Source organism: Engraulis encrasicolus, chromosome 6 (assembly GCF_034702125.1).
Source record: "Engraulis encrasicolus isolate BLACKSEA-1 chromosome 6, IST_EnEncr_1.0, whole genome shotgun sequence".
NCBI classification, from domain to species: domain Eukaryota; kingdom Metazoa; phylum Chordata; class Actinopteri; order Clupeiformes; family Engraulidae; genus Engraulis; species Engraulis encrasicolus.
The window spans coordinates 4,371,541-4,386,540 of NC_085862.1; the positions used below are offsets into that span (position 1 = coordinate 4,371,541).

A 15,000-nucleotide genomic window follows, 5' to 3' on the forward strand; every position below is an offset into this window, starting at 1 on the left:
AAACCAGGGGGAGAAGGAGAAACAGATAGAGAGTTGGAGAGAGAGAGAGAGAGAGAGAGAGAGATAACTGAAGATAGAAAGAGAGAGAGGTAGGCGATTAGTGAATCTCTTCCTGTTTGGAGAAGTGTGTTGAGTGTCCCCTCAGCCTTGAGAGAGACGTAAACGTCTGCAGCAGGCGTGAGGCATGAGTGGGGGTCTTTGATGAGCCCGGACGAGGATTTACTAATGCTGACAGGCGCAGAGCGGAGCGGAGTAGCGGAGTAGCAGAGTAGCGGAGCGGCAGGCGCCTTCACGACGCAACACCCTGACAGACCCTGCATGGCAAATGAGGGCTGTCTGCTCGTGTCAGCGCTGTTTACATTTTAATCTTTTAAAAAGTCGACACCCCACAGCACCCGGTAGCGTGATGAAAAAAACCCAAAATCTACCCTCCACAGACAGCAGCGAAAAGAGGAGGGGAAAAAAAATGAGCCTCTCTGTTGATTGGCCAGTAATTAAAGGGGTATGCCACTATTTTGGGGCTTAATACAGTTAAAATTGTTGGCTGGGGTTTTAGTGTGGTATGAAATGTCATTCCGTAGGATTTTGATGCTAAAATTGATTTTATTGCTTCATTTGGGGTCCTACTTTTGAAAAATGAATTTTCTGACCCCGTTATACCCCTCCTCTAGGGGGCGTTTTCTGGCCCTAGCCAGGACAGCTACCGAACCTATATATCTACGAATAATTATCACATTTTCACAATCTTGGTGTCAATTTCAGGGTTATTGATGATGTTGAGTCCATTTATGACTGTTTCATTATGATCAGAAGTTGCTATTACTCATATTCTGGAGATTTAAAGGCTATTTTGTCCACCTACAAGCCTCCTGTGGGGGATATAACTACTATAGCATCGGTCTCATTGGATCTGTGCACATAATATAAATAATAAAGATTTAAATTCTATTAGGGTCAGTACTGTGAGAAAATAATAGGTTTCAAATTTGATGACCCCTTTATGCCCCTCCTCTAGGGGGCGCTTCGTCACCTCGGCCAAGATACATAGTGCAACCATAAATGCAGCAATAAAGATCCTATTTTCACAATAATGGTATCTAATTAGGGGTTATGGAGGATCCTGAATCCATTTATGGCCGTTCTACTGTGATCAGAAGTTGTTATGACTCATGTTTAGGTTGAGGCCACCTGTTAAACAAAACCGTGTAACAGAAGACAATAACTGTCAAACTGTGCGTGTACACCAAAGGTGAGTAATGCTACCAGAGCAACTGAAGTCATTATTTCTCTATAGATGGTCAGTGAAATAATCAACTTAAGTGAATTACTCTAATATTTATATTGGCACTGACTATCAAAGAATAATTGGACTCGAAAAAACTATTAAAACAAGGTGTTCTGCAATACATGAACGAGGCTGGCGAGTTTAGTTTACCTGATTTTATATTTTAAAAATTGCAACTGTAATTTACAAACTTAAACCTCTAGAAAACCCCCACTGGACAGAACACCTTCCATGGCACAGTGGTTGTAATGCAAATCAAAGAGATAAATATTTACACTAGATGTTGTCAACCAACTCCTTGTCATCCCTGAGAAGCTCCTGTCCCCATATCTCAGGTTTGATGTCAAACACTTGCAGCAACCAATCATCAGGACCAGGTCAGTTCGATTTACAATTTTCAAACAGAGACACGTGGACTACACTGTTTCCAAAGCCTTCACTCATACATGGACATTTGCCAATTAGTTAGCAACAGATCCAACCTACACCAAAGAAAGTGAGAAAGGCACACAAATGAGAATGAGCAGCAGCAGCTAGGCACAGAAGAGGAAAGTGACCATGATGATCTTATTCTGTCCATAAATGAAAAAACACCCAAACATCCCAAGAAATTGGTCGTATGAAGTCATCCATACTTGCTCTACCACCAAATCTCCACTGATATCCCAGCCATTTGAGACTCATAGCCTAACAAACTCTGAGACTATTGCTCTTTTCAATGCCTACTCAACAGATTATGCAATATACTGTTCTGATGTTGACACAATGAATCTCTGCTTTTGCAGTTGGATGAGAAGAGAACTCTCATCACCTTTGCTCTTGACCTTTACAAACATGCTCTTGAGATTCAGCAGTCAGTGGGCAATGGTGACTGGAGTCTGAGAGCAGGTGTTTTGCACATAGGTTTGCTGCACTGCTTGCTCTTGGGGAAAACAATTGATGGAAGATGCATTATATGCTCCATTGAAAGTGGTTCATACTCTTTAGTAGCTCTCCTTGGAATCTTTGGTGGGAAAGCACACATCTGGGCCCTTGAATATCACATCACAACTAGCCTGGCTATTATTATGATGAGATTGGATGCAATTTCCTTTGATGCAATTTCCTGCTCAATCCAGTTGCATTGCAATTGCAGAGTAACATCTAGGCCCTTTATTTGGAAAATACCCAACCTCTTCAATCAGGAGAAGACACTAGAGAGTTTGCTCAGTTTCTTGTACAATACCTATAAGAGCAAGTGGAGAGTCGTCTACATATCATTAGTGCCTGTTATCCAGTGGACTGGGAAGGTTATCTGACCATGGGGAACCTTATCAAGTACTACTTTGCATATGATCTCCTGAATTATGCCCGCCTCATGGCAGTCCATCCTGCTCAGATGAATGCTCTGTAACAAGATGATCCTATTACATTGGATTCTCTACATAAAGTGATTTTGTTGCGGCCAAATCAGAGGTTCCCTTCAGTCATTTGTTCACAGATCAGAACCTAGAGTAGGAAACTTAAGTGTCATGGTGGGAAAGTAGGACTGAGTGATGTCACTGCCTTTGTCTTGTCACCACAACACCATATCTTGCACATATTGTGATGCAGTATTTGGACAGCTCCCCTCAATCCAGAAAGTCTGTGCAAAGTGAACACTACCAGCTTAGGTGAGATGTTGCCATCAGATCAAGAGCAAAAGCTGTGAAGATGCATAATTCAATTAAGCTCTACTGCACTGACAATTCATTTGCACTTCAGTCTTCCCTTCAGAGAAAGGTCCAAAATGGTTTGAACATTTCATTCAGGAGAGACTCCGGAGATACTTCCTTATTATAAATGGAAGCAGGCTTGTGAGCTTGTGCCTAAACTGAGGAGACAATTGAACATTACTGCATAACATGTCATCTGTACCATTCTCCCTGTGCACTATAGATGTACCTCTCTATAGCCCAATTGCTGAAGCTAGCCTCATGCATGCTGTTGAAGGAGCTACAGGTGAAATGCTGGTGTCCCTTCAAATGACTGACAATACACAAGCTGAATCAGTAAGAGTTCTAATTGTTGATGCTATGGTTGCAACTGGAGTTTAGTTTGATCATATCTTGAAGTGACTTATTTCCTTGTGCCAATATGCACCTGCTTGAAAAAATGAAGCAGCACTCCTGCAGCACTCCTCAGTGATCAGTTGTTTTTTTAGTGTCTGCCCAATTCTTCCTTAGATAGAAAGTGGTTTGGTTTTCAAGGAAGGAATTTAAGTTCAAGCGGGCTGGTTACTATTCATGTTCATGCAATTTTGTATGAATTAGTTGATATTACCATTACAGCACATGATCTTTTTTACTTCAAAACTGTTACTTCAAAAATGGTTACTCCATGGGGCCTTTAACTCCAACCAAAAAGGCAATATAGACACAGTTACTGTTGTTGTTCACACACAAATTACACAGTTGGTCGGCATTAACTTCCTGAATGCATACAACCCCCTCTGGTTAGTTGATATTTAGTCCTAATTTCAAGGGGATCCAGGTGGTATATTCATTTTTAATCGTGTTATTGACCAATTTCATAAATTAAAAAAACGACAATTCTTGACCTCAACCTAAAAATGAGTCATAACAACTTCTGATCACAGTAGAACTGCCACAAATGGATTCAGGATCCTCCATAACCCCTAATTTGATACCATTATTGTGAAAATAGGATCTTTATTGCTGCATTTATGGTTGCACTATGTATCTTGGCCGAGGTGACAAAGCGCCCCCTAGAGGAGGTACGTAAAGAGTCATAGCATTTGAAACCCATCATTTTCTCATAGTACTGACCCTAATAGAATTGAAGTGTTTCTCATTTATATAATGTGCAAAGATCGGATGAGACGGATGCCATGGTAGTCAAATCTCCCACAGCAGGCTTGCAGGTGGACAAATTAGCCTTTAAATCAACAAAATATGAGTAATAGCAACTTCTGATCATAATGAAACAGTCATAAATGGACTCAACATCATCAATAACCCTGAAATTGACACCAAGATTGTGAGAATGTGATCATTATTAGTAAAGCTATGGGTTTGGTAGCTATACTGGCCAGGGTGAGAACGCCCCCCAGAGTAGGGGTATAACGGGGTCAGAAAATTCGAAACCCATCATTTTCCAGTAGTAGGACCCCAAATAAAGCAAATGGAACAATGAAATCAATTTTAGCACAAAAATCCTACGGGAGCTGTTTTTCAGACAATTCATACCACACTATTTATAAAGGTGGTGAAGTGTCTTATTTTTCATGTTAAGCGTTGTCTTGCTTTAAAACAAGTTAAGAGGGAATAATTCGTTAAGCTAGTGAAAGTCAATGTATCCGTGTAGCACGCTACAATGCTACACGGATACATTGACTTTCACTAGCTTAGCGACATATTCCCTCTTTTAACTTGTCTTAAAGCAAGACAACGCTTAACATGAAAAATAAGACACTTTACCACCTTTATAAACCCCAGCCAACGATTTTAACTGTATCAAGTCCCAAAATAGTGGCATACCCCTTTAAGGGGAAAAAAAAGTTGTTGGCTTTGATATCGATTGTGCGTTTATATAATTATTTTCGTACTTTTTGGCTTTATTGGTTTCTACTCAGTGGACTCTTGGCCTTGTGGTGCAAATGCGGGAGCTTATTGCTGCGAAGTTGCTGATTGCATTTGAGGCCTCATTTATTAGACAGAGAGAGATAGAGAGAGAGAGCGCAGAGAGAGAGAGCAGAGAGAGAGAGAGAGGAGAGAGAGGGAGAGAGAGAGAGAGAGAGAGAGAGAGCAGAAAGAAAGAGAGAGAGAGAGAGAGAGAGAGAGAGAGAGAGAGAGAGAGAGAGAGAGAGAGAGAGAGAGAGAGAGCAGAAAGAGAGAGAGAGAGAGAGGCCAGAAAGAGAGAGGGGACGTTCGATGTTTACATTTTATGTGGCCTGCATTAACTAATGCCCAGGCACTGACTTAAATTGAAAACATAAATCTGATCAATTTGAAATGACAAGAAAACCACCCACGCACCAAAACACCCTCCTGCCCGCTCCTAAGCAGCCCTGCACCAGCAGCATGTTCTAGCATTGCAAAGTAGGAGCTCGCTGCTCCAGCCCGGTGGGAGCCGGCATACATGAACTCTACAAAAGTTATGCTGTACGTTTCTTTAATGGAACTCCTGAAACAAATTTGTTCCTGTTAGTTTGTTTATGAATTTGTACTATGCTGTATGAAACCTAATTTTGTGGGACTTTGGGCTGTATGTGCGAGGGCAGATATGCGCATACTATTACTATAATGACAACTATGTTAAGGCCCTAAGTGAGGAACAGTAATGTAGATAATTATGTCGGTCCACGAGTGGAACACTGTGATAGTCGTTGAAAAGTTAACTACCATACTACTGCACTGCTATGCTATAACACAGGGCCTTTACTAATGCACTATGACTTGGTCATGGCCATTCTGGTAACAGCGAATATACTGTAGTGCCATGTCTTAACGGGTTAATTGGCCTCATGAGTGATAACTAATGGGATGTGATATCCTGAATATAGTAATGGACTCTCTTACTTATTCACTGCTGTGTTTTTGTGATTCATCCAATCACTCTGACAGTGATGGCAACCATATCCTTCACCCCTGTCTTTTTAGAGGAATTTTTCAGCCACTGACATTACTACAATAGGTTTGATGTAAAATACATTTTTATTGACCCTGCCTTTTCAGTCATTGTGTAACAGACATAACTCCTATGAAAATATAATTTGGAAACATTTTTTTGTTGTTTATTTGTTATATTGGCACCGAAAGCGCAAGGCTCTACCCCCTCCCCCAGCTGGGAATCCATCTTCTCTGGAACAGATGAGACTGACCGGCTGGCTGGCTGGCTGGCTGGCTGGCTGGCTGGATGGCTGGCTGGATGGATGGATGGCTGGCTGGATGGATGGTCAGTGTTTTCCTTGGCCAGAATAGAGGCTGTCTATGATGCATAGACCTGTCGTCTGCCAGGGGCAGTGGAACTGGTCACAGACTGGTGTCCAGAGAGGGGGGGGGGGACTGGTCACAGTCTGTGTCCAGCAGCATACAGCCAGAGATGGAGAGAGAGAGAAAAAAGACAGAGAGAGAGAGAGAAAGAGAGAGGGATGAAGAGAGTGTGTCAGGGAAAGAGAGAGGGATGAAGAGAGTGTGTGAGGGAAAGAGAGAGGGATGAAGAGAGTGTGTCAGGGAAAGAGAGAGGAAGAGAGATTGCGTGAGCTTAGAATTATAAGGTTCTATCTCCGTTTAGGGTAGTTCTGAGATATTGAGCATCAAAGTTTTTACGTCCCAGCTATTTTGTGAGATAAAACGTTTTTATTCTATTAATAACAATGTGAAATAATACTTAAAAAAAAAAAATAATAACACCACACAGGCATTAATAAACATGTAATGGGTCAGATTATGTCAAAAACTCAATTTTGCCAAAAATGGAGATAGAACCTTATAATTCTCAGCTCACGATGGGATTCTGTGGTGAGAGAGAGATGAGATTGTGTTCTGTAGTGGGCGGCTATGTGAGGTTGTGTGCTGTAGTGGGCGGCTATGCTATGCTTGGGCAGCCTTGGCATACTCTGCTCTGCTCCCATTGGCCGACGTGTTTGATGCCCAAGAAGGATGCTTATGCTGGGCATGATGGGGATGCTTATGCTGGGCATGATGGCTTCCTCCGTGAGGTGAGACATCTCACTTCTACTGTGCCAGGTGCAGAGAGAGGGGATGCCACTGTGGCTTTACCTGAATGGCCCAGAAATGAGGCTTATGAAAACCTGAACAGCCAGAATACAATAAGAAGGCTTACAGTACAGTGTGTTGTAGTGCAGACTTTACATAGCATGCCAGTAACATGAGCATGTAATGTTGTATTGTATTGCCATGAAACATTAAACAGTCTGCTTCTTAGTAATGCGTTCTCAGCTCCCACGTCCATGTAACAAGATGGATAATAGTATTCACTGGCACAGTGTTTTTCGTTTTTTTGGCTGTTGCGAAGGAGAATAAGTAGATTCATCGCAGCTCTGGTCCTCGGCAATATTGCATTTCGAGCAGTTTGAGCTGGCGATTCTGAGCCTCGAGCAGCTTGGCTTGTGCGTGTGCATTTATGCACAGATTTAAAAGGAGAGGAGATCGCTTCTGTTGGAGCAGGCAGGGGCTGGATGGATGCCCTGCTGACGAAGGAGAGGAGGAGGAGGGGGGGGTGAGGAGGGAGGTAGAGGAGAGGAGAAGAGGAGAGAAGAGGAGAGGAGAGGAGAGGAGAGGAGAGGAGAGGAGAGGAGAGAAGAGAAGAGAAGAGAAGAGAAGAGAAGAGAAGAGAAGAGAAGAGAAGAGAAGAGAAGAGAAGAGAACAAGAAGAGAAGAGAAGAGAGAGAAGAGAAGAGAAGAGAAGAGAAGAGAAGAGAAGAGGAAGAGGAAGAGAAGTGAAGAGAAGAGAAGGGAAGGGAAGGGAAGGGAAGGGAAGGAAGGGAAGGGAAGGGAAGGGAAGGGAAGGGAAGGGAAGGGAAGGGGGAGGGGGGAGAGGAGAGGAGAGGAGAGGAGAGGAGAAGAGGGTATAGGGGAGGGGAGAGGAGGGTATAGGGGAGGGGAGAGGAGAGGAGAGGAGAGGAGAGTAGATGGTGAGAGGACAGAGGGAAGAAGAGGAGAATAATGTTTTTACTGTTGCAATACTGAGGAAAGAGGAATATTAGGATATTATGACTTAAAGGAACTGTCCACCGTGTTTCAATTATAAAGTATGTTCCCTGACCTGAGATGAGTTCATACCGAGCTGAGCCAAGCTAATTCTAGCGTGCGTGTGCCGTGCACGTTGCTGACTGGGGCCACGTCCGAAGACGAGACAACTCGGGATGAACTCTTCTCAGTTCAGAGAAGAACACACTTTATAATTGAAACACAGTGGACTGTTCCGTTAAACAAGATTAGACGAAACAAGAAGAACAAGATAGTGTTTCATGTTACAATCCCAATCACGCAACTCCACTAAGACTTTGGCCTGCCTTGGCCTTCAAGTACTGTACATGCTTTGGTCTGCCTTGGCCTTTGACTGCAGTACATGCTTTGGTTACTGATCCACAAGCCAAGACAAGACGCTTTCACTCATTGTGAGGGATAGAATGCCCTGACATTGTCAAGTTCTGGTGGGTTTTTGGTTTGATTTTCCCTCAGTTTTGCTCGAACTTGAAAAGAGCCCAGTCGTGCAAGGAACAACTCGGACACGATGGTTCCCCTTTTTGTCTTTTATTAAGTTTCTTTTGTTGTTGAAGGGGTTCTATCGGGCAGTCAGGTTGAAAACCTTGAACAATATAACAGAAAAGACATGGTGTTATTTCAAGAGACAAATAAATGAACATGTAAAAATACAAAAATAATTCAGGATTAATTACTAAGTTATCACAACCTGAACTTGCAATACAAATCAAATCAGTAATATCCTTGTGTTCAATTTACTTGTCACACAAACCTTTAAGTTTAAGCTTTCCGTTTTAGCATTAAATCCATATATGCTAATTGCATAATCTAGAAAACAGTAGATATGTAGATGGGCAAATAATTAACTTGAACAGGAGTTTGACAAACAAAAGCATAACTCAAATAAAGCATCAGGTTTGTCACTCCAAACAATTACAGCCGATTGAGCAACTAATCAAATCATTGATCAAAAGAGGTTTTCTTTTCAAACAATTTCAATCTACATTTAAACAATTTTAATCTACAAACTAAGAAAACACAAGTGTAACATTTAACTTAAACTTAATCACCGACTAAGAGCAAACATTTCACAGGTGCACACTTGAAGGATCAAAGTTCCTCCTTTCAAACAAAAGGTAAGTATTAAGAGTTAAATCTCCTACCAGTTGCGTCTGACCGGTTAACTGAGGGATAGTTCTTAGTTCTTCTTTAGTTGGTTTAGTTTGTATTTCTTCAAGCTTTTGCTCAAACAAACTTTCCTTTGTCTTCTCCTCTGCAGCATGTGTTGAACTGCCTTTAAAATGGCTGTCATACAGGAAGTGGCGGTCACCTGACAGGAAGTCACAGTTGAAGTGCTATGGTGTGGCCATTGCAATGTTGTCTGCCCCCTGCAGGTCCGGCTGTAAACTGATTGTTTGGATGGTTTTGAATGTGAATGATGTTTTGGAAGGTGATGTTTTGAATGTTGGATGCTTTTGATGGTGAGGTTCTGGATGTTGACGAAACAGACATCAATCCTGAACACTCTATTTGAGTATGCAGCCTACATATATGCCACGTGTCTAGCAATTGCAAGCAAGTTGTGGTTGGTTGGCAGTAGAAAAAGTAGACGTCTGCACACTGTAGTTTAGTTGAAGGTTTATTGAAGTCCTATGTTTCGACACAGCAGGGTCTTCATATTGTCAGATGCCCTTTGTCCTGCACCTCTGGCCTCAGCAAGGTGGGTGTGCATACCCTCCCTCACTCTTTTGAAGATTGTATGGTTGAAGGCAGGTGTTTATATTTTTAAAGCATTGACCAAGAAGAGTCCACAGAAAGTATTTGTTGTGGGGTGCTGTGGTTCAGCGTTCTAAGCCTGCCACATACTGGCTTGCTTGTCCATGGGGACCCGGGTTCGAGTGCAGCCTTGGCCATGTCCCAATCCTGCCTGCCCCCATCACTCTCTCCCCACTCTCTTCCTGACATAATCATCATAATGATATGCATACCCTCCCTAACTCTTTTGAAAATGTTATGGTTGAAGGCAGGCCTTAATACTTCTAAAGTGATCACAGAGAAGAGTCCACAGAAAGTGTTTTCCGGGGGGGTGGTGTGGCCCCATCACTGTCACTTACTCTCCCTGACATAATCTAGGCTGCCCTATCATCACACAAGACACAAGATCCCTAAAAAAGAAAGAACTACGTATATAGGTATGTCTTTACCCAAACAGTGAAGCAAAGGGGACATGTCCGATCCACCAGGATACTTGTTGCTGTTCTGTGAAAATAAAAGTAAAGTAAAATCTGCTCCCAAAATCTGCAGTAAAGTGAAAATCTCACCCATCACTCTCTCCCACTCTCTTCCTGTCATCATCGGGACTGTCCTATCATCACACAAGACATAAAAGCCCTAAAAAAGAAAGCACTATAGTATATGTCACTCCAGAAGTAAGCAGAGTCTTTACCCAAAAAGTGAAGCAAAGTGAACATGTCTGATCCACCAGGATACTTGTTGTTGTTCTGACCTCCAGGCTGCCATCTCCTTCCTCTCTCCTCCCTCCTCGCAGCACAGTGCCACCCCACCCCAGCCCAGGCGTGCCCCCCATATCGTACATCAATCCATAACTCTGTGCTCTCCACACGCCCCTGACAGCCTGGCGCTCTGACAGCTCCAGCATGGCATCTCTCAGGACCTGACGCCTGTCAAGCCTCTTGTCAGCCATCCGCTGCCCGCTCCTCTGCTGGTTCAAGCCTTTAGTCAGCCATCCGCCACCCGCTCCTCTGCTGGGTAGATCAGGGAAGCCGCCAGGGGGGGGTGGACAAAGGGGTCAGCTGGCCCAGGCCCAGAGAGTGGCAGGCCCAACAGGGAAGCCGACAGGAGGGGGAAAGGGGTCTGTCCTGGGCCCAGGGACATAAAGGGCCCAGATTGTATTACGATTACGATTACGATTACGATTACGATTGGACTTTTTTGTCAGTTTACACTGAAATTCTTTTTGCGTCCCTGAGCAACACTCATGTTTTAGGTGGGGGGTCCTTTCAGATGACTATGTCATGGGGCCCAACCCAAGCAGTCAGTGGTCCTGGGTCCTACAATTGGGTCCCCAATACACTGTATGTATATTGAGTGTGTGTGTGTGTGTGTGTGTGTGTGGAGGGGGGTGGCCTTTCATATGTTTTTGTCTTGGGCCCAGCAAAAGCTGTCGGCGCCCCTGTCTCTCAGGGCCTGATGCTTGTCAAGTCCTTTGTCATCCGGCCGGGTCCTCTGTCGGTCGGGTTCAGGGAAGCTTTCCTTCGCACTGAGAGAAGATGGACGGTTTGATTCTCTGGGGCGTTGTCTTCTTCTCGTACAGAGAGATTCTTGCCATGATCGTTTTGATAAAAGCGCCAGAGATTTACACACGGAGATGGATCCATAGATTTCTCCAGCTCATTCTTTCATTTGCGATTCAGTACCATTTGAAAAGCGGCTTTAACGGGAAAAAACGGAGAGGTTTTCCAATCTAAATCAATGCTTGAAGGGTTTATAGCTATAAGTAAGATGCACGAGGGACAATCATAATCTGTAAAACTCCTCACTGCAGTCCATTGATTTATTGTGTAGACATGATAACCCATTCTTGAACTAATACTCTTGATCTTCTGTCTCAGAAATATTCTTTTTTATCTGGTCATAGCTCTGATAAAACAAGAACCTCTTTTAGCTCTTTTATCTGTAGCCCTCTTCAGACTCTCTCAAAGCTCATTAATCCAGCCTGCATGGTGCTCTTAGTGTGTGTGTGTGTGTGTGTGTGTGCGTGTGTGTGTGTCCGTGTCCGTGTGCGTGCGTGTATGTCTGTGTGGTGTTTTGGAGCCTGATCCTCAAGCTAACCTCTAAACTTGTGGTAGATGTCAGCCGGTTAGAGGGTTCTCAGGCATGGGATGAGATGTGGGGGTGGGGGGTTGTGTGGGGTTGTGTGGAGTTGGGGGTTCCCCACGCGCTGCATGCCAGCTGAGCCTCCATTGATTTTAGCCTGCGGCACAGATCAGCATACGAAATGGAGACCGACAACACCAAGAAAAGTCTCTGTGTGTGTGTGTGTGTGTGTGTGTGTGTGTGTGTGTGTGTGTGTGTGTGTGTGTGTGTGTGTGTGTGTGTGTGTGTGTGTGTGTGTGTGTGTGTGTGTGTGTGTGTGTGTGTGTGTGTGTGTGTGTGTGTGTGAGATCATCTGGTCTTGTGTAGCATGGGGTTCAGTGTGTTGTTTTTTGGTGGATATTTGTCCATATCGCACTAGATCAGAACAGTCCTCCATTAGCTGTAGGCACCAATGCTAACAACTGATGTGTTTGCCATAGAACGGGGAGATGAACTGCCCTACAAAGGCAAAGTGCAGTAATTGCAGTAGTATTCTGTCAACATTGAATTCAGACGGTAGCCTATATGGTTTTCATAGCACCTTCTTTATCTTGTGACAAAGCCTTACGGTGCATACACACCAACGGCGTGGACGTCCACTTAACGTCCACTTCACGTGTCCGTTATCACCGAAACGGTTAGAATACATGTAAACAGATCATGCACAGGAGTGCGGTGTAAGCACGGCGCATGTCCGGCCCTTGAAAATAGAACTCGAGTCTATTTTCCTCCTCGGACGTCCGCGTTCAATGTGCGTGCTCCATTGAAAATGAATGGCTGCTGCCCGCAGATAGAACGTGGACGTTGACTCGGACTCGCGATGCTCCCGGAGACGTTAAGTGAACGCGAACATCTTGGTGTGCATGTTATGGTCCAAATGTATCCTGTTTTAGAGATATTGCTCTGTCAAACTTGTCAAAGTAACTGCAACATTCAAACAAATACTATAATACTTTGAGGGCCTTTTTCTCAGTGTCAGTGTTACTGTAGTGACTGCACTCTGTATTTGTATGGCTGTATACCATATGAGGATGCTGTTGTGTGTTGTCCAGGGAAAGAGCCAGAAATCCCTGGACCTCCACCACCACCACCACCACCTCCACCACCACCACCACCACCACCACCACCACCACCACCACCTCCATGATAGGACGAATCAATCTTTTTAATTACCTTTCATCAAAAAGGGCTCAGATGTTTTCCAAAAGAGGGAGTTTGGGACGGGATGGGATGGGGTGGGGCAGGGAGGTAGGGAGGGAGGTAGGGGGGGGGGGGTACCTTTCTATCCACTACTCTGTAATGTAAGTGAAAGTGACAGGCAATTTGCACTACCGCCAGATTCCGATTTCTCTAAAAGATTTTTCCCTCTCGCCCCACCCTCACCCCCACCCTAAAACCCCCTCTCTCCCACCCCTCGACCACCCCCCCAACTACCCCAATACTCTTCCCCACCCCACCACCACATCTTACCCTCCACCGACAGATATCGATGACTGCCAGTCCAACCCGTGTCAAAATGGCGGCACCTGCATTGATGAGATCAACTCCTTTGTGTGCCTGTGTCTGCCCAGCTACGGCGGAGCCACGTGTGAGAAAGGTAAGGCCAGACGGCTCTCACCCCCAAAGACACCACCCCCCAAACACACACACACACACACACACGCACACACACACACACACACACACACACACACACACACACACACACACACACACACACACACACACACACACACACACACACACACACACACACCTCCAAACTCCTGCTCGCCTCACAACCCCCACGACAAATACACACACGCACACATGCATGGACACACACATGCACAGTGTGCAAACACGCACACACACACACACACACACACAAACACACACACACACACACACACACAAAACACACCGAATTTCCATTGATCTGTCAGCTTTAATGCCAGAGAGGGGCCAGAGGGATTTCTCACTCGACTCCGAAACCGCAAAACCCTCACGCTCACATCCTCATCCACACCCCTGAAACATACACACACACACACACACACACACACACACACACACACACACACACACACACATACACATACAGACACATTCACATAGACACACGCGCGCACACACACACACCCACACACACACCCACACACACACACACACACACACACACACACACACACACACACACACACACACACACACACACACACACACACACACACACACACACACACACACACACACACAGACTGTTAGAAGGCCTCAGCTCATAGACAGGACAGCATGGATAGGTAATGATCCATGAACAATCAATCCTGAGAGAGAAGAGGAGAGGAGGAGGGGGGGATGGAGAGAGAAGAGGAGAGGGTGGGTGGATGGAGGGGGGAAGGTGGGGTGGAGAGAGAAGAGGAGTTGGGGTAGAGAGTTGGAGGAGAGGTAGCGAGGTGGTGGAGGGATAGGGAGAGAAGAGGAGGGGGTAGAGAGGTGGAGGAGGGAAGGATGGAGAGAGAAGCAGGTACACAAAGAAGAAGAATGAGAGAGAGAGAGAGAGAGAGAGAGAGAGAGAGAGAGAGAGAGAGAGAGAGAGAGAGAGAGAGAGAGAGAGAGAGAGAGATGTGGAAGGGAGGCAGAGAGAGGAAGATACAAGAAGAGGAAGAATGAGAGAGATGGGGCCCATGAGAAAGAGAAAGACAGGTGAGGGGAGGAAGAGAGAGGAAAAATGAAATGAAGAGAGAGAGAGAGAGAGAGAGAGAGAGAGAGAGAGAGAGAGAGAGAGGGGGAGAGAGGAGAGAGAGATAGGAAGAATGAGAGACAGAGAGAATGGGAATAAGAATGGGTTAATGAACAAGTGACACACAGAGGAGGACTGAGACAATAAAAGAAAGAGGGACAGAGAGAAGGAAAGAGAAATGGAAGAAAGGATGGACAAGAAGAGGAGGAGGGAAGTGTGTTGATGAGAGGTAGCATGCAGTGCAGACAGGGTGCCCTGGGAGACGTGTGTGTGTGCAGGCCCGTTGCGTTACGGTAAGCAAAGTAGGCAGCTGCCTAGGGCCCCCGAGTAGGAGGGGCCCCCACGGACGACATGTTTTGTATTCAACCGCACTGACGATTTTAAATCGTCATCGATTTTAAAAGCTT

At 44.8% G+C, this 15,000-nt stretch overlaps 1 protein-coding gene across 1 annotated transcript in view; it reads left to right on the forward strand.

Moving 5' to 3' along the window:
- Window positions 1-6,927: 6,927 nt before the first annotated feature.
- The window catches only part of LOC134450519 (neurocan core protein-like), an 84,297-nt gene continuing 76,224 nt past the window's right edge, over window positions 6,928-15,000 (forward strand). Inside the window, exons 1-3 of the mRNA XM_063200358.1 lie at window positions 6,928-6,986; window positions 9,390-9,397; window positions 13,355-13,468. Of these exons, the coding sequence (XP_063056428.1) occupies window positions 6,928-6,986; window positions 9,390-9,397; window positions 13,355-13,468 (181 nt within the window). The remainder of the gene's footprint in view (window positions 6,987-9,389; window positions 9,398-13,354; window positions 13,469-15,000) is intronic.